This window comes from Periplaneta americana, chromosome 13 (assembly GCF_040183065.1).
Source record: "Periplaneta americana isolate PAMFEO1 chromosome 13, P.americana_PAMFEO1_priV1, whole genome shotgun sequence".
Taxonomy (NCBI): Eukaryota; Metazoa; Arthropoda; class Insecta; order Blattodea; family Blattidae; genus Periplaneta; species Periplaneta americana.
The window spans coordinates 32694587-32713850 of NC_091129.1; the positions used below are offsets into that span (position 1 = coordinate 32694587).

General features: G+C 35.7%; 1 protein-coding gene across 3 annotated transcripts in view; it reads left to right on the top strand.

The window, feature by feature from the left end:
- LOC138711789 (transcriptional regulator ATRX homolog) overlaps positions 1-19264 on the top strand; it is a 649273-nt gene that overhangs the window by 154276 nt on the left and 475733 nt on the right. For all 3 annotated transcript variants that reach the window (XM_069842999.1, XM_069843000.1, XM_069843001.1), the window contains exon 2: positions 15309-15725. In XM_069842999.1, the coding sequence (XP_069699100.1) occupies positions 15554-15725 (172 nt within the window). In that variant the 5' untranslated portion in view covers positions 15309-15553. The remainder of the gene's footprint in view (positions 1-15308; positions 15726-19264) is intronic.

Genomic DNA, 19264 nt, shown 5'->3' on the forward strand with positions numbered 1-19264 from the left:
TGCTCGGACCTTATTGACTTTGGTACCTGGACTCCATCGTTGATATGTCCTGATGGAACCTTTCACCATGTTCGTCACATACAGCGCCGAGATTTGAGTTGACACTAGTACAAATGTGTCCCAAGCTTCGAGTTCAAGAGCACTCAGTTTTTACCTTGAACGTAGTGTCACACATCATAATTAAAAAATTAATGTTATTATTTTAAAATTGTGAAGCGATAGAAAAAAACCGACTTCAGATCTGTAATCAGCATACTCAAATTAGGGTTGGTACACTTGTTTTTGTTCAATAGCAAAATTGCAATAAAATAAATAAAATGGATCTATATCATACCTGCACAAACAGGGCTCAACGAGAGCGCGCGCTTCTTCGTAGCGGGAGAGCTGTGTTTACCGCTCGCCGAATCGGAGAGGGAGATACGTTAGAATGACAGACTTGCTATAGGTAGAGGAGAGGGAAACGACCACTCAGCTATCTAGTGGAGTGCAGTGCGTATTCTCAGTAACTGTTTCACGTTGCTTACCTATTGCTACAGTAGGCCTACAATATGGAGGAATCCAAAAGACGGAAAAGTGGTGATCAGGCAAATTCGTTCAATGTTACCTGGGAAAATGCTTATTTTTTCATAGCTGCTGGAGTAAATACTCGGTGCTTTATCTACCACAACATTTTGAAAGGTAGAAAGAAACATAACATAATGCGTCGTTACGAGTCCAGACATAAAGATACTAAAGATATTAATCTTCAACAATTTAAATATCTCTCTTCATGGAAAAGGCCAGCTTAGTGTAGATATATTGAATAAATTACGGGATTTCAGTCGTAAACTTACACTTTTCGTAAGTCAGTCTCGGGAAGGTAATATGGCTTACTTTCGAAACGATAGAAACTGCTCGTGATGAAGCTGTGTTAAACGATTATGTGCAAATATTAATGGAAATTCAAAATGAATTTAATTCTAGGTTCCAAGATCTTGTCTTAAGGTCCACACCTGTGGAGTAACGTTTAGCGCGTCTAGCCAGGGTTCGATTCCCGGTCGGGAAAAGTTACCTGGTTGAGGTTTTTCCGGGGTTTTCCCTCAACCCAGTATGAGCAAATGCTGAGTAACTTTCGGTGTTGGACCCCGGACCCATTTCACCGGCATTATCACCTTCTTCTCATTCAGACCCTAAATAACATAAGCTGTTGATAAAGTATCGTAAAATAACCTACTAAAAGTCTTGTCTTAATTGGAAAGAAGTTTAAAGTTATCATAATAAATTCCTCCAACACCAGTTGAAAAATGTCATATAAGTTACAGGTTGGTCTGGTTGGCGCAGTTGGTATAGAACTGGCCTTCTATGTCCGAGGTTGGGGTTCGATTCCGGGCCAGGTCGATTGCATTTAAGTGTGTTCATATAACCTCGGCAGTTGCGAGTGTCGTTAAATAAAACATAACATTTAACGATTTACAGCTCGGACTTATTGATCTTCAATGTGGCCATTTTCCCGTAATTTCCATTATCATTTCAAATTACATATATAAAACTGAATACATCTTATAATTTTTATTCTATTCTGCAATGGGGAAAGCGACCCAATCTGGAGTCTTTACCTCTTCAGTTTTTCGTTGTCCTGGATAAAAAGGTAAACGTTGAATACCGTCTTTCTATAGTGGGCCGTCCTTCAGAGGCTTCATCCTCACAAGAGCATTAATTAGAACTGTATGTGTTTTGGAATTTCAACTAATCGGAGATATGACATGTCAGTATAAGGTGAGGTCTCTTGAGGTGAATGAACTGAGAAAAAATTTGCATTGTTGAAATTTGATAAGTTTTCGGGCATGTTCCCTTATAGAAGACTGATCTCGCGTGTGCGAGTACGAACTGTGAACTTTTTAGAGATCTCTGTGCAGTCTGTCTTTATTCTGGTACTTCTTGTGGTAACATTAAATTTTTATATTTTGTGTTTTGTTAAACTGTGCCAAAACAAGTGAAATCACATTTATTATGTCAAATGGATTGAAAATGATTCTATCTTTACTTCGCAGGGAAAAGTTTTGTTATTTAAAATTGACTGGTCCACACCTGTGGAGTAACGGTCAGCGCGTCTGGCTGTGAAATCAGGTGGCCCGGGTTCGAATCCCGGTCGGGGCAAGTTAGCTGGTTGAGATTTTTTCTGGGGTTTTCCCTCAACCCAATACGAGCAAATGCTGGATAACTTTCGGTGTTGGACCCCGGACTCATTTCACCGGCATTATCACCTTCATATCATTCAGACGCTAAATAACCTGAGATGTTAATACAGCGTCGTAAAATAACCCAATAAAATTTAAAAATTTAAAATTGACTGTAAGCGTACATTTTTAACAGTCAGACAGTTTTTGTGACCCCTTTCACAGTTTGTGCAAAAAATCTATTTCACCTATTCCAATAAAATAAAATGGAATTTTTAAAAGTCTTAAAGTCCGGTCCGTAGTCATGACCAATAGTTAGCCGAAAGGCTGAACAGCATTCTTCCTGAGCAGCTAGGGTACACTGTAGAGTTCCTCTATACCAGGTATGCTCATTCTCTGACTCCCGATTACGTTCTGTAATCACAACCTTCGAATATAGAGCGTGCTGTTTCCCGTTCGAAGCTCGACGGATGACTGAGGAAGGCAGTTCAAGTACTTAGTAAACGCACGAACAGTGCGGGACAATGACACAGTCAAAACCTTCTGTAATCAAACGATCATTCCGTACAGTGTGGGAGGAAGACTATTTTTCTTGTACGTTCGGTAAAAAAGGAAAGTGATTACTATATTGTAAGGTACTGTCAGGAACACTACTGAGCAATGTAAAACGACATTATAGGCTCTGCTACCCAGAACATGCGGAAGTGACAGAGAAGCTGTTTCCTGTAGACTAATATAGCCTATTTTCATATACCAACGTTATTATCAGGGAAAGGATTTATATGTAAATACATATTTACTTATAAAGCTAATATAATTTATATTTTGCATTATCTTTATGTTTCACAATGTGTAGGGTTGAAAAATCCTACTTTTATTTTCCATATTTTTCCATATTTTAGAGTTTAGTACATATTTTCGTTAATTTCCATATATTTTCCATATTTCATATAAAACAGTCCATATTATATTAGGTTTAACAATAAAACAAAACAAAATTCCATTAACTTTTAAAAATACATTTCAACAATAGAGATTTAAACACATGTTCAGTAATCCCTTTAACATCAGAGTTATTTGAAAATTAGCAGTCCTATCAACAATGGGAAAGTAAGTTACAAAACTGTATTAATTTAATTTAAAATTTTTAACAGACTTCAGTTGTGCAGCTCAACAGTTAAATGCCAGTCAGAGTACACATAGGTTCAGTTTTGTAAATCATACTATAAAGACGGTAAATATGCCAAAAGTACGTCATTCAGTCAATTTAAAATCAAAACTAACAAGTTACATTTCAGAATTTAAAGAAGATGGTTTATCAACTGACAATAAAATATTATTTTGTAATTTGTGTCAGTGTGCAGTATCATCTACACAAAAGTTCCTGGTGCAACAACACATTACAACTAGTAAACATCAGGCCAACAAACAACTGAATTCCAAGCAGAGACAATTGTTTTTAACACAACCAACAACATCGAATGTAAGATCTGAGTTTAACATCGACCTGTGCCGTTCTCTCATCTCTGCTGATATTCCTCTCTACAAACTAAAGAATAAGGTCTTCAGGGAATTCCTTGAAAAATATACTCAACATACAATCCCGGATGAGTCAACACTTAGGAAGACGTATGCTCCATCCATCTACGATGAGACAATACAGAAGATAAGAGATGAAATTAAAGATAGTTCAATTTGGGTTTCCATTGATGAGACTCCCGACAAAGAAGGTAGACTTGTTGGTAATGTAGTTATCGGTTTGTTAAGTGAACAATATTCTGAACGAATTCTTTTACATTGTGATGTTCTAGAAAAGTGCAATAACAAAACTATAGTTAAACTGTTCAACGAAGCTATGGGTATCCTGTGGCCAAAGGGTATTATGTACGATAATGTGTTATTCTTTATTAGCGATGCTGCCCCTTATATGGTCAAAGCTGGACAAGCATTATCTGTTGTATATCCTAAATTGACTCATTTTACTTGTGTGGCGCATGCATTTCATCGTGTGGCAGAAGTGGTCAGAGACAATTTCCCTAAAGTAGATTTGTTGATTTCATCAGTGAAAAAAGTATTTCTCAAAGCTCCCAGTAGAGTTAACGTGTTGAAAGAAATGTACCCTGAAATTCCATTGCCACCAAAGCCAATTTTAACTAGATGGGGTACATGGCTAGAAGCAGTTGAATATTATGCCGAACATATAGACTCTATTAACAATGTTCTCCTTGCATTGGACTCTGAAGATGCAGTCTCAATTGATACTGCGAAAACAGTTACCTGTGACATAAGTGTGAAGAATGACTTAGCTCACATTCAGCATACATTTTCATGCATCATAAAAACGCTCAAAAGTCTCCAAAATAGGCACCTTTCACTATCTGAAAGTTTTGAAATTATAAATAGTACTGTGGAACAACTGAATCGTGGTAGAGGTAAAGTTGCAGATGCAGTAAGAGCTAAGGTGGACACTGTACTTTCAAAAAACCCTGGATATGAAGAACTACAAAAGGTTGTTGCTGTGATGAGTGGTGAATCAACAGTGAAGATTAACTTGGACTTATCCCCAGCAGACATTGTGAAATTGAATTATGTACCAGTTACTTCTTGTGACGTCGAACGCTCTTTTAGTCAGTATAAATCTATCCTCAGAGACAATAGAAGAAGATTCACTTTTCAGCACTTGAAAGAAATGTTTGTAACCTATTGTTATGGTAACAGACAATAAAAATTGTGTTTTGTTGAAACTACATTGGAAGATAAGGTACGTCCATTATATTTTTTGTTTAGTTTGATTAAAATGTACCAATATTTAACGTACATAGTCATTTTTTTATAATTTTAAGTCCATATTTAATTCCATATTTTGGTAAAAATCCATATTTAATTCCATATTTTGGTAAAAATAACTACATATATATTTACATATTTCATATATTTTTAGTCCATATAAATCCGTTCCCTGGTTATTATTATTATTATTATTATTATTATTATTATTATTATTACTATTACTATTACTATTATTATTATTGTTATTGTGGTGATTTTATTCCAGCAGAAATAGATATTTTGATAGAATAATTTTTCAGGGATGCAACGTGCAATACAGCTTCAAGAATTGAAAGCACTTCTTGAAAGGCCAAACATTGAAGAGAGTCAAACAAGTCATAGTCTATGTTTTGGAGCACGTTAGCTTATGTAGTATGTTGGGAATTAGCTAAGGCACTAAAACCTTTCACGGATGGTGAACTTGTAAAGAGATGTATGGTGCCTGAACAAAATATGGTTAATTATGTCTCTGTACTGCAACAGTTCAAATGTGAATTCACAGAACATAGATTTAGTGATTTTAGACGTACGGAGAGTGATATTAGTATTTTTGCTAATCTTTTCATAAATTTAGTACAATCCGTGAGAGTGCAGTTCCAGGACAAGTTAATTGATTTACTAAGTAACGTAGAATTCAGAACTAAATGCAGAGAATATGACTTGACAAGCAGTCGACCTGGTTGGCGAGTTGGCATAGCGCTGGCCTTCTGTGCCCAAGGCTGCGGGTTCGATCCCGGGACAGGTCGATGGAATTTAAGTGTGCTTAAATGCGACAGGCTCATGTCAGTAGATTTACTGGCATGTAAAAGAACTCCTGCGGGACAAAATTCCGGCACATCCGGCGACGCTGATATAACCTCTGCAGTTGCGAGCGTCGTTAAATAAAACATAACATTTTAACATTTTTTGACAAGCACAGAATTATTTAAAAAATGAACAAAACTAAATATTACAAGATGAGCTTATTCGTTGCCACTATGTTAGCTACCTTCGCCTCGACATATGTGTGCGAACAATTATTTTCGAGAATGAAGGTTACTAAATCCAAACATAGGTCCCGATTAACAGATGAGCATCTTTAGCGCATTGCAGTAAATTCGTTGGAAATAGATTCCCGATTACTTGCAAAAAAGAATGCAGATGTTGAATAGACCTCAAAGTAGACTATATCGTGGAATATGAAAATGATATTATCTATGATATTATTATATCATAACTATATTAAATATAATAAATAATGTAATAACTGAATATTGCAGTGTATACTCTTTCCTTTTTCAAATTCAGTTTATTATCCGTATTTGTAAGAGTGTAAGAACTATGCCACTGTCGGTGCTGCAATGTACAATGCATTGTAGTTGCGGAGCCCAGTCCGTACACAGTGTGTGTTATGCAGTGCAGCATCATCCGTGTAATTGGGGCTTTTACAATTTTGAGCATACCTGCTCTATACCAATGCTTGATAGAAAGAAGATCGTTAGGTTAGTTCCTGGTTGTATATACTTCTTATAGTGTTTCGTGCATGGAATTTTGAAGTGTGGTGTGAGATTTTATGGGTAGTTATTTGTATGATCTTGGTAGCCTTTTTAGCTAACAAACAAACATTCTGTTGGGGGCACATAAAAAAGTTATTTTTTTTTTTATTTCATCATGTTAATAATTTCAAAATAAGTGCTTATATAAATTTTGGCCACTCGACCGTAATTAGAGGGCCGTAAACAAAATAAGTTCGCCAGTGGCCGTTAACAGACAGAAAACACAATTTCATCGGACAAATTTATTGAGACAGACAGAGGAATTGTTGAACTATTTTTCAACATATTCTCCACCGGAATTGAGACATTTGTCATATCATGGGATCGACAGAGGGGTGCAGATGGCTGTCACACGCTGGTTCTGATCCCAGGTAGTTGACTTCTACGACACAAGAATACAAAAATTGATCCCATGGCATGACAAAAATGTCTCAATTCCAGTGTGGGATATGTTTGACAAATAGCGCAACAATTGCTGTATATTTTCCAATATATCTTTCCATGAAATTGTGTTTTTTTTTCTCTCTAAAGGGCCCCAAGGAAAATCACTTTCTAGACGGCCTCGTAATTGTGATCGACTGGCCACTGGCACTTCTTTTCACATTATTAATATGGTGGAAGAAAAAAATAACTTTCTATCTGCCCCCATCAGAATGTTTCTTTGTAACATGTCAGCCTGTTCGTTGGTATAAATTTGAGTGTCTTGGAATCCATTGTAGCATTAGTGTTTCATTCATTGCCTTAAGTTGTTGTAATGTTATCTGGAAATCTGATTTCTCCATTTCTTTTCGCGTCTGTTTTTTAACTTTCCCACTCATCTTCCTTCTTACTTGTTTCTTCGATTCCTCATCATGTCCCTTTTTCTTAATATCCTTATTCTTCTTCTATTTTGTGTCCTTTTTCGTATTTCTTGTCATCCTCTCTCTTTTCATTCCTTTATTTTCGTTTCAATTCGATCATGCTCTTATTTTTCCCACTTCTCTTCTTTCATCTTTCCTTATATTTCTCCTCTTTTCAAGTTCGAAACATGATATGGAAAACAGTGATATAGCTACTTGAATATTTAAATTTGCTGGATCGAATGTAACTTTCGCACATACATGCACTTATTTCCCTTGTGATTACACACTGCGCGATATATTACAAAGAATATGATATGAAATACAGTAAAAACTGTTTGCTTGTGTAGTGCGTTCCTTATATGACCAGCTTGAACGTAATCGGTTCTTAAATTCGTCATTGGAGGTTAGTAGATGTAGTTTTCATTTGCAGATATAATTTCGTGGACATTAGTTAATTTTTAATTCTAATATAACTCCTTTCTTTTTGGCTGTATGACTGCAACGACTCTGTTTTAGGTTGATTTTGAAATGCATTTCATAGAGTACTATAAATATTTTAAAAATAGATTTCTTTTCCTATTCTCGTATTCAAGAAGTTCTGTATTGAACTCATAATAATTATGTAACTTCAATTAACTCTTGGACCATGAAAATAGTTGCTATTACAACTTACCTACTATACTATTGTTTAATTTGTCACTACATAATATTACGTAAAATATAGTTTTAAAAAATGAAGTCTTGTGATTGTTTTTGAGCATATCAATATTTTATGTTAGGGTTTTTAAAAATAAACAGTCATTACTTTTTGTTTGGGAAGAATGATTTTTATTTAATTATGTAATTTTCTTCGTTCTACGGAATGCGCGCCTGTTAGAGTCCTCATGGGGGAAGAAATTTTCTCATAAAATTTCGGCCGTTTATGGGACCAGTGCCCACCCAGCATCGTGATGCATATGGTGAGCTACGATAGGTAGTGCATTTCAATTACGAAAGCCAGCTATAACAGCTGATGGATTATCGTGCTAACCACACGATACCTCCATTCTGGTTGGATGATCGTCCACCTCTGCTTCTGCACGTAGACGTGAGGCCAGCAGCCGCATGTCGATCATGGTCTTTCATGAGCTGTCGTGCTTCGGATTGTTTATTATTATATCATTTTCTGTTGCCCTGGTTCGTAATAATGAATGTGAAAATGAAGTGTCTTATGGTGGGAACAAATAACGATAAAGAAACAACGGGATATCTATATAAACTACTTTTCCGATATCAATTATGCTAGAAACGCAATTTTTTTGGAACATCATGATACTTTTTGACGTGGATACGTTTTTAAAATAATTATTACTTTCTCTCTCAAAAAAGTATAATCGATAGCAAAAATTAAGCGTTGGGCCGAATAACGGTCTATGTTAAAATCTGCTATAGCTCGCGCAAGAAACGATTACCGAAAAGCAATGATGGCGTTGCTGTCTGTTTTGACGTGTGCATGTAGGCACGCCGAGGGGGGGGGGGGAGAAGTGCGAGCCGATGGAAGTACTGTCTCTTCCAAGGAGATGAACAAATGACGACATCGCTGTGGAAATAAAGAACGTAGCAAGAGAAAAATTCGAAGCTAATTAAACGCGCAACATATGTTTACGAATGAAATAATAATACCGTGCGATACAAGACACGTATTCACATGCAATGGAACAAACTAATGTAATGTAACTAGTATCACAACGCAAGACTGATTCTATCGATGTCATTTCTCTTCCGACTGTACTCTTGAATATCATTCAAGTTATCTCGTGACCTTTCCTGTCGCCCGCTCTTCCTTATCGCAGTGTTTGATTCGCATTCCTTCCGTCGGTAATCCGTACTTGCGAGACCTATAACTGTGCAGGAGGAACAAAAATGTAACATCGTAATTCCGGCCATAAATTTACTATCTGATAGGCAACATATACAGTTATTCAATCAGTATGTTTTGTACACAAAACGAGGTATACGATTGAATGTTATTGAAAGTCATATTACACATCATAAGAGTAGAAGTTCGTAACATTTTAACTCCACAGAAATGCTACTGGGGAATACAGACAATAAACAGTTTTATACATGAGGATATTATGAAATAGGGTAGGTGGCCTATTTCCGGACAGTTCAGAGAATTCCACTTATTACGTGCTCTGTGTAACTGTTTCAGGTAAATGAAACCCATTACCTTAATTTAAAAACCTTGTTACTGATATCACAACTATTTTAATTCTAATATTATTTAAAATACTATTTTTTTTATTTTGTATTGAAATTCGTCTTGAAAATGTTCGAGAATAGGAACATGTGTACTTATTCCCGGACAAACATTTTTTATAAATGTCCTATTTCCGGACATTTAATAAAGAGTACTCAAAAATGAACACTGCGGTAAACATGTAAGCATTAAATTAACAGAAAATACTAGGGGAGAGTTGGATAGTATCGAACATCGGGTAATATCGGACAGTGCGTTTCTTTCATCTACCACGAGATCGTAGTACCTGAATGGCATGATTACGTTTCTGTATGCGAAATCGCAGAAACTTCAGGTATTATCATTTGGTGGTAGATGAAAGAAACTCACTGTCCGATATTACCCGATGTCCAATACTACAAAACTCTCGCCTATATCCATAATACCATCATACAGACAATTGAATTAAGTATACACAATAGAAATAAGAAACAAAAAATAAAAAGGAACACAGTGGAATGCATTGCATTAAATGTTCGTAACGCGTTAGGTCTGGCAACTCAGCATAAGAGATTCTTGTAATTTATATTTAAAAGAAATCAAAGTTCGGCAGCCCTTGACTTCAGGCTGCAGTGACGAGAAGTAACAACAGTGAAAGATGAGGAGTACAGAGATGATGTGTGGAGTGGAATTTCTAGCGTGGTATCGTGTTGTGACCGAGTATTTAAATTATGAGAGAGAGAAAGATTGTGAAACAAATAAGTAATAGTAGACCCATATATTGTAGAATTCTGACATCTTTCTTAATTCACATGAAGAACATGTGTAAACCGGTTTAGAGCACCAGTTCCAAAAGTCTCTCTTTACGACTATATTCTTCTTATACCCTCTTTCTGTATTGATCATAAAAGCTCTAACACTGTCGCGGAAATAGCCCAGTTATGTTTCCGTAAGTTTTTACTTTTTTCTCAGGAGAGTTCGGATTCCTGGCACAAAATATTTGTAAAGGAATCTTTTTACTTGTAGCTTGTTTCCTTGCTCTATAATGCTTTTTAGGCAATACTAGTCCTCCTTGGGGATTCCTATTTTGCCACTAATGTCATTTTCAACTAACACCAACCTGAATACTCGACATCTAATGAAGTGTTGACTTGTTATTGACATTAATCCCTGTTCGACACCTTTGTAGACATTATGTAATTTTATATTTTTGCACGATAGTGTGTATCCTCGTCGTTACAGCAAACGGCTGATATGATTGAAAGTTGGTTTTACTGAATTGATAGTTGCCAGCTTAGATAATTATGTTGAAATATTACAAATAATTGCTCTGGTGTTGTAATGGAAACCACTGCGTTCTATGTATGCTACAATGCATGTAAAATTCATACGCAAAAGGCAGTGTTAATTAATTTACAGAATGGGGCAGAAGTCACGATCGGATATTGTTTATATTGAAATAAAATACTTGTCGCAAGCGAAAACTAATTCAAAGCCATTCCCTGGCTAAAAGGGTTATTTTTTCTCGTCATAATTATACTGCTTGTGGCAATAGTTTGTCACTTTTCCGATAGAGTGAGTGAATTTTTATGTTTTGGTTACAAGTAGTGGTGCCAAGTCAGCGGTTTTGTAGCTAAATCTGGTGTTTTCAGGACTATGTTCAGTTACAGAATTTTACCGTTAGCGGCTATTTATTTGCCGTTTTTTGATGATTACGACAGAGGGAGATGATATTTTTAAGTTTTATTTTTGTGTAAATATGTTATAATTGTTTTATATATAGGCTACTTGCGGAGAAACAATGTTAGTCAATCATAAACCAGAGCTTAGTATGGTATTATCAAACTTTTTCATTGTGCGAGTATAAAATATCAACGTTTTATGTTAACTTGATTTGGTGCAACCACGTCCATTACCTGCCTCATCCATTGTTGTACAAATAAGGTATGCAACATTTGTTAAACTCTTAATCTAATGTATGCATTATTTTTGTAAATGAATTGATGTATTTAATAATAAAGAATGGATAATGAACTGAATTATTTTTATTTATGATATTATGATATATTATTTAATTTATCATTTCGTATTATGGTAAGTAACACAGTTATACTTAAACCTTGGTTGTTGGCAGGCTCGTTTCCAGCTCAGTGTGAAATCAGATTTCGAACTGACTGGTGTGATTGTGAATGTGATTATTTCCGAAGTGTGCAGTATATTCTTGATCTACTTAATTCAATTTTGAAGAAATATCCCGCATAAATATAGAATATTTGAATTATTTTTATTTTAAATCTCATTATGGTTAATTCCATATTTCAGGTTACGATTTTCAGTGATGCATGTGGTGACCATCCCTTCAAAGACTTAGCTACACTAGCATTTTCTTTCCTTATCCTACCATCGTCAAATGCAGAGGTTGAGAGGTATAATAGCAAAATAAATCTTGTAAAAAAATAAATACAGGAACAGGATGGAAAATCCCATGGTAAATGCAATTTTGACCATTGGAGTAGGACTGAGAAAATCTGAAAAATTTTGTTGCTCTTATGTATTGCCCCACGATGTACTTAAGATATTAGGTAACTGATAATGATAATAATAATAATAATAATAATAATAATAATAATAATAATAATAATAATAATTTAAGAACAGTATCTAATCACAACAATATTTTCATAATAAATACGACACGAGCATGATTTATTCTGTTCAGGTACAATGGCTGTATACAAGTCGGATAATGAAGGCGAATCATATCCTGAGTTGGAGGGCTGTACATCATCCCTCCTGTACAAGGATGAAGATGATTTTGCATAGAATATAGAGCCTTTAGTGTGATATACATTTTTAATAATTTAGTCTACATTTTTATATAAAATTCTCTAGTTCCTGAAACTATCTAGTTCGTATTTCAAATTTGCAAGTGATGTGTTTAAAAAAATCTGAGATTTTTTAACTGCAGTTTAACGGCTTTTTAAGCTTGTGCAGCGGTAAATGGAATTCTGTGTTGGCAACACTGGTTACAAGCCAGATTTTTTTCCGGCGCGCCTTTATTATTTGATTGCTGTCGATGTGAAACGTTCTGTTGTCTTTGTGTTGTAAACAATGGCGGTTATAAGCATATATACGATTGAGGAACGTCTCATCGTTAGTGTGTGGATTCATGAAAAACAACGAACTGGTGAAACGTACGAAGAAATCAAAGAAAAGCCCCGACCTCACGACTGCGACAACTGGCTATGGTGCTACTTAAAAGGAAATCTTGGAAGAATTCGATTGAATACTGTTCAACAATTGAAGATGGACATTCTCCGAATCTTCAGTACGATGTACGATCACTCCCGAAATTCTCAGGCGGACAAGCAGACGCATATGGCTGCGCTCGCTCTAACCCGTTTTCCTACATTTTGTAAAAAGCACTTCCCAACCTAGTATCGTAATATACAGAGTGAATCAATCTGAAGAAAAAAGTGAAAGAAACATGTATGAAAGCACTGGTGAATATAGTTAGATTAAATAACTTATTATGGATTGTCGTCTATGCTGTTTTGAAATAAATTTAGATTCGTATTTTACTGTAACACTGATACAATATTTCATACTGGGAGGTGATTATGTTAGCAAAATATTTTTAAATGACATAATTTTAGGCTACTAGATTATTGTTTCTTCCGATAATTTTCTTAGCAAATAAGTGTGTGCGTGTATCAGCTTTCACAGAACTTAATATTAATTTAAATTTACTAAGAATTTATCATGATCGTGACTAAATGATGACCTTGATCATGACGACAACTTGGGTATATTATAATAATGATAAATTATTATAATTGTAAGGACGTTCTCTCAAAGTGGGGAAAATATACAGAGACATCATTTTATTTTTACTTCAATTTTTATTGTACCTGAGTTTTTTAATGTACTTCACTCCCAACTCTTCTACTAATGAAGTTCCAACTGTCCTCACACAGAAACAAGGCCGCATATAGTTAACAGTACTGAGTTAGTGAGTATAGTACTTTAGAGAAATATGTTCGCGTTTTCCAATGACGAAAGAGCTTTCAATATTGAATCATATTTTCGCACAGGTACTGTTGCCCGTTTGCTTACGTAGCACCACGGTTTCCCCCACCTGCTTCTGCTTGCCCCTGTGTAAAGGCTAATTGCTGGGTTGTCTTAATTCTTTTCTCAAAACATTAATTTCTGTTAGGAATTGGATCTCTACGTAATAGTATGCAACTGTTTAAAATAACTTAAATAAAAGGGCCTCGTTAAGTAATTAACTGTCACGTGATTTTCCCCCTTTCTACGATCCTGCGACATAACCACTTGGACGGACAGTATATAGCATGTCTGAGTAATTTTATCTGTGCTTGTCGGGCAGAAGTGAAGATTGAATTTACAGTAAGTAAGGTACTCTTTTATAGAGTAGGTACAGAATTATTTCAACATGAGTTACTAGTACGAAGGACGAAACTGGTAATTGGAATTAGATGAAATAGTGTATAGTGCGATAATATGCACAAAAGAACTGAAGCTTGTATCGAAATGAACGGCCACCATTTTAAAAAATGTATTTAAATATCCATATTATGATTATTTTTCAATTTACCTTCATTCTCTATATTGTATGCTAATGTGCTGTAGACAGCATAATATACACTGCATAATGAATACGTCCACATGGACAGCTCAGTTCGTGAGTAAAAACACTCATTGTTAATACTGTACTGTATTTTGATGAAACAAAAAAATAATGAAAATTATCAAACTCAAAAGCGCGATATTTCCTAGTTTACGTAAGTGGATGAATTACTTTTCTTCCCTCCTATACCTAATAAAGTGATTTGTTTGTATGTTACGCCAGTATCATCAAACTCCAGTCGTGGAAGGCGGTAGCAAACTGTGTTTCCGGTTCTGAACGTATAATCCAAAGGTATAGCCAGGTTAATATTAAAAATGTTAGTAAAAATAAAATGATGTCCCTGTAGATGTATCTATATAGGATCACGTCTCTCTGGGATGCGTATTTTGACCCAACACCAACCTTGTAGCAACCCTACCCAAAAGTACACACCAGTGCAAAATACATATTACCAGTTGTCTGTCTATTCTGGTACATATCTAGGATCACGTGCATGGTAGTAAATCTAGTCTTCATCGCAAGGTCTTAAACAGCAGTAGCCTACGGCAGTGCAAACGATCACAGACTTAATCAGACTATCGTACTTTGAGCACCATGAAGTATTTGAGGTTATCCATATTTGTTCCAAAGTCTTCTCAAGGAATAGAAGTCAGCACTATTACTCCCATATCTCAGAGCTCTTACTCGCACGTTTCCCCTCTCGGAACGTCTTCCTAAATTGTACGCGCTATACATAAAAATTGGGGATAACTAATTTTACAACTTCTTCATTCAAATCTAATCTTCCTGGTTTTGCCAGTAATTGAGCATGGTAACATTGACGAGATGTCATCGTCTAGTCCAGTGAATCTAGAACAATAAGAAGTGAACACAACAAATACTCTCAAGCACAACGTAGAGCTCAGTTCAGTGCAAATAAGTGAAGAAAGTTAATCGGACAGTCGAAATAAAATGACGGAACGTGAACCTTGGCATTCTCCTCCCCCATGAACTTCAGTAAGATCATTATAGAATAAGGGAACTGTCGATTACACAAGGTTATTGTCTAACTCTGGTACTAAATTTTTGTTTCAGGTGGTGTTTAACGAAGTTCTGAAGTGACACCATGAAGAGACGAACTTGACCTTGCTAGTCCACAAGTCTCCTCTTCAGTTTTCATAATTATCTTCTTCTACGCAGAAGACACAAATTGGATTGTTATGGCAAAGCAAAGAAGTGAAGGGGAAGAAAACGTCAGTGGGAGTAGAGTAACATATATTCAGCTCGATAGAAGACTTCTGCATTGCCGACAGTAGAAAGAAGCAAAAGGAGACGCCAAAATGTTCCTTCCGGTTACTAGGAGACTTATGGAGGCTGATGTCGCTAACAACACGATTTCTAACAGCCTCGCTGTTCCCAGTGCTTCGAGTTCTGAAAATGTCATCTTTGGTAACAGTTCCTTCTTCAATTCTTCAGGAGTGGGCATGGTGGACTTTGAAGAGAGTGAGCTTGGTAAGTTTTTCTTTGAAATATCTCCTTTATTGATTTATATAGATTAAACTTTTCTCTCTGTGCAACATTCCACACAACTCTTCACGCCGTAAGTCTATAGTAATAAGGCATAGGCTATAGTATTATGTTCGTATATTTTTTTCTTAGAGTTTTAACCTTCAACATAAAGAAATTGTTTCTCTATGATTTTCATCACCACCTTTTCTCTGCAATCTTATTACTCATCCTCTTCTTCATTATAACCATCATCGTCATCACCGTGTAAAAATGGAGGGAAAGCTGAAACCGTTTAACCCAATCGCCTCGTCTGACGAGCTGTGGTCCCTTGAGATTTACCACACCAAAATACAGTAGTTGGACATCTTCATCAATAAATACATACTTTTGGCATAACCTCTGATATTTTGAGCATAAAGAATCTTGTGTAGTTATTTTTAGAATCAATTTTTGTACAGCGCACTGCAAATTCATCTGCAAACTGAGCATTAATTCAGAATACAGAGAAATTCAATAATATAAATACAAATCCATTGGGTTAACTGTAAACATATTGTAACTGATGAGTCCACTTATTCATAGTATAGACGATGTCTCTTCCATCTGTTTGTTCGTAGCCCCATAATTTCTTTGGAATACTGTCAGTAGGCATGTTAAATACATAGTCGCACAATTCTTTAATGCAGTTATTTTTACGTATGTGGTATTCGACATGTTTCTTACATGACCTGTGATAACATGATATATGACAACATGAAAGAAAATTAGATGAAATACGATAAATCTACATAATTAAGCAGTTTCTCAGCATCATCAAATCCTTACCTGAATGTCAAACCTAGGAACCTCAACTTATTACACTGAAGAGAATGAAAAAATATATAGTTCTTACATTGGCTGGACCCAACATTTTAGTTACAGTACAGTACAACACAAGTAACATTTCTATATTTTCAGGAAAAATAATACACCTTCTGTCAGTTAATATTTTGTATGAAGAAACACCGATGAATCACACAAAATATTCAACATTTATGTGTTTGATTGTTGTAAAAATTTTGCGAAACTATCTTTGCGTCATGTTTTTCAATAAAATAAGAGAAATAAGCGATATTTTACCATTTAGACGTTTTCTTCCAATTTGACAAAGGAAGTAAAATCAAAATAAATGGAAACAACTCCATACGTGTTGTGCTCAATCAATTGGTGTGGTATTACTGGTACCAATAAGGAAATATACGCGAGCGACAATTTTTCCTAACTTTAGGACGAGACCTGTGATATATTATATTTACATATTACCTTTCAAATGAATATTATTACTAATTTTTTAATTATTATTTTCTAAGTACAGGGTTCGATTACTATTAGAGGCCTATCGGTAAAATCGTGTTGCAGAACCTAAATAAGACTTTGCAGTAGCAAGCAATATCTGAAATTTAATTTTTGAGATGGGAAATATTTCTTTAACCTGGAACTATTGAAAATCAATATTTATTATTGGCCTATCTGCTTCCTTCTGCGTTAATATGAATTCTTCACTCTCACAGTTTGAAAATGAAGTCATATGACATTAAAAGTGTTATTTCTACACTTTTAAGAATGTTTACGAAGAATAAAACGAAGAAAACCTACTCGCGATTGTAACTGTTTTAAAAACGACACATTTTTATGTAACAATTCGTTGGTAAAATAAATGCAACTGTCAGCAATTACTAGTGCTTGTCACTTGTGACAAATTTACCAATTCAGATTTATGCAACGGAAATGACTGGTTTTTTTTTTTACTTAGTTACTAATTTGTCGCTAGTGAAAAAGTAATAACCAGAGCTCCGAATATGGTAGGCAAAAGCGGATCTGCTTTTTTCTACTTCACATCACCATAGCATACATATTGCGCGGAAAAAATATTTCGAAACTTCATCTGAAATTCATATTTTCAGGTCCTCTGACACCAAAAATGTGAGTTTGAGTACAGAACTGTTTTCTGTTTGTTTCTATGTATATCGATTTCTCCTGATCATTTGAAAGGAACTTGTTTATATCTAGGAATCAATTCTCTTTCCGTTAGAGGGACCATGTCCAGTATAGAAGAACTGGAAGTATAACTTCAGACAAAATATTTGTGCTTAATTCAGATAAACAAAACATTAACTAACCATCCTTTTCCATCTGTTCATGACTCCGCTTCTTAACTCTAAATTGTAAGTCTTTCTTTCAGAATGAATTGAGGCTCCAAAATCTCTTCCGTGTGTTTTCGATTCTTCTTTGAATCTCGTTCTGTCGTCTGTTGTGAAAGGAGATTAGTTGGCCGAGGTAGATGTATTCAGTCACGTAGTCTAGTTGTCTGCTTCCTATTGTGATTGGTATTTTGGAGTTGTTAGTCATGACTTTTGTTTTCTGTGGGTTTAGTTGTAGTCCTACTTCCGTGCTGAGGTTCTGTACTGTCCAAATTCCTTGAGAGGATCTCTGCGAGGGGACTATGGTCCTTGCGGGGTAAGAGGAGAGAGAAAGCCAGTAATTCGGCGTTCTTGAAGAAGCAGGTGGATGGGAGTTGTGTCATTGGCCGGCTGGGACAAACAAGACTCAGTCAATGGGTTGCCGGTTCAGTGTCGGGGAGAGGTTATTAGAGTGGGGGAAAAGCTCGCATTCCTTGCTCGGATCTTCTCGTGAATTGCGGACTGTAGCTCCACTATCATTGCTTCCAGTTTTTTTTGGCTAGGAGTACAATGTCGTCTGCAAACCGTATTTTGAAGAGCTTCTTCCCGTCAATAGTTATTCCGTCGTTGAGCTTTCTCTTTCTGAACACTTCTTCAAGAAGACTGTTGAACATTTTAAGAAGCATGGAGTCTCACTGTCTGACTCCTCTTTCAAGTCTGAATCCTTTTCCTTCCTTGTCTAGTTTGATTTTTGCTGTGCTGTTGGCGTAGATCTTTGTTAATATTCTTATGTATTTCGTTTCTACACCATGTCGTTTCAGTGCTGTCATGATGGGTGTATGTTCAAATTGAGTCAAATGACTTTGAGTAGTCGACGACGGCTTCGTACAGGCTGAGGTTAAATTCTTCTGCCTTTCGATCAATTGCGAGAGTGCTTGGAGATGGTCCGTTGTTGAGTAACTAGAACGGAAACCTGCTTGCTCTACTGAATGGTTTTCTTCCAGATTTAGGGTTATTCTGCGTAAGGTGATTGTTGAGAAAAGTTTGTAGATTGTGGACATCAAACTAATGGGTCGGTAATTGTTCATGTTGTCTGTAGGACCTTTCTTGAGGATCAGGATTATTGTGTTTTTGTTCCATTGTTCAAGGTATTTCTTCGGGGTTCATTAAGTAGGTTGCTAGCACAGCTGCATTGGTGATTTTTTATTTATTGATCTGTAAAATGATTTCAGAGGACACCAAAATAGATTGGATAAGGTTTAAAGTATTGTATTTAATTGTGTGTTTAAAAACTTTTACATCAAATATAATATGTTTAGATTAAGAAAACAAAACAAATTGTGTAAATAAAAATGAAGTGCCAAAACATCCTACATGGTCTTC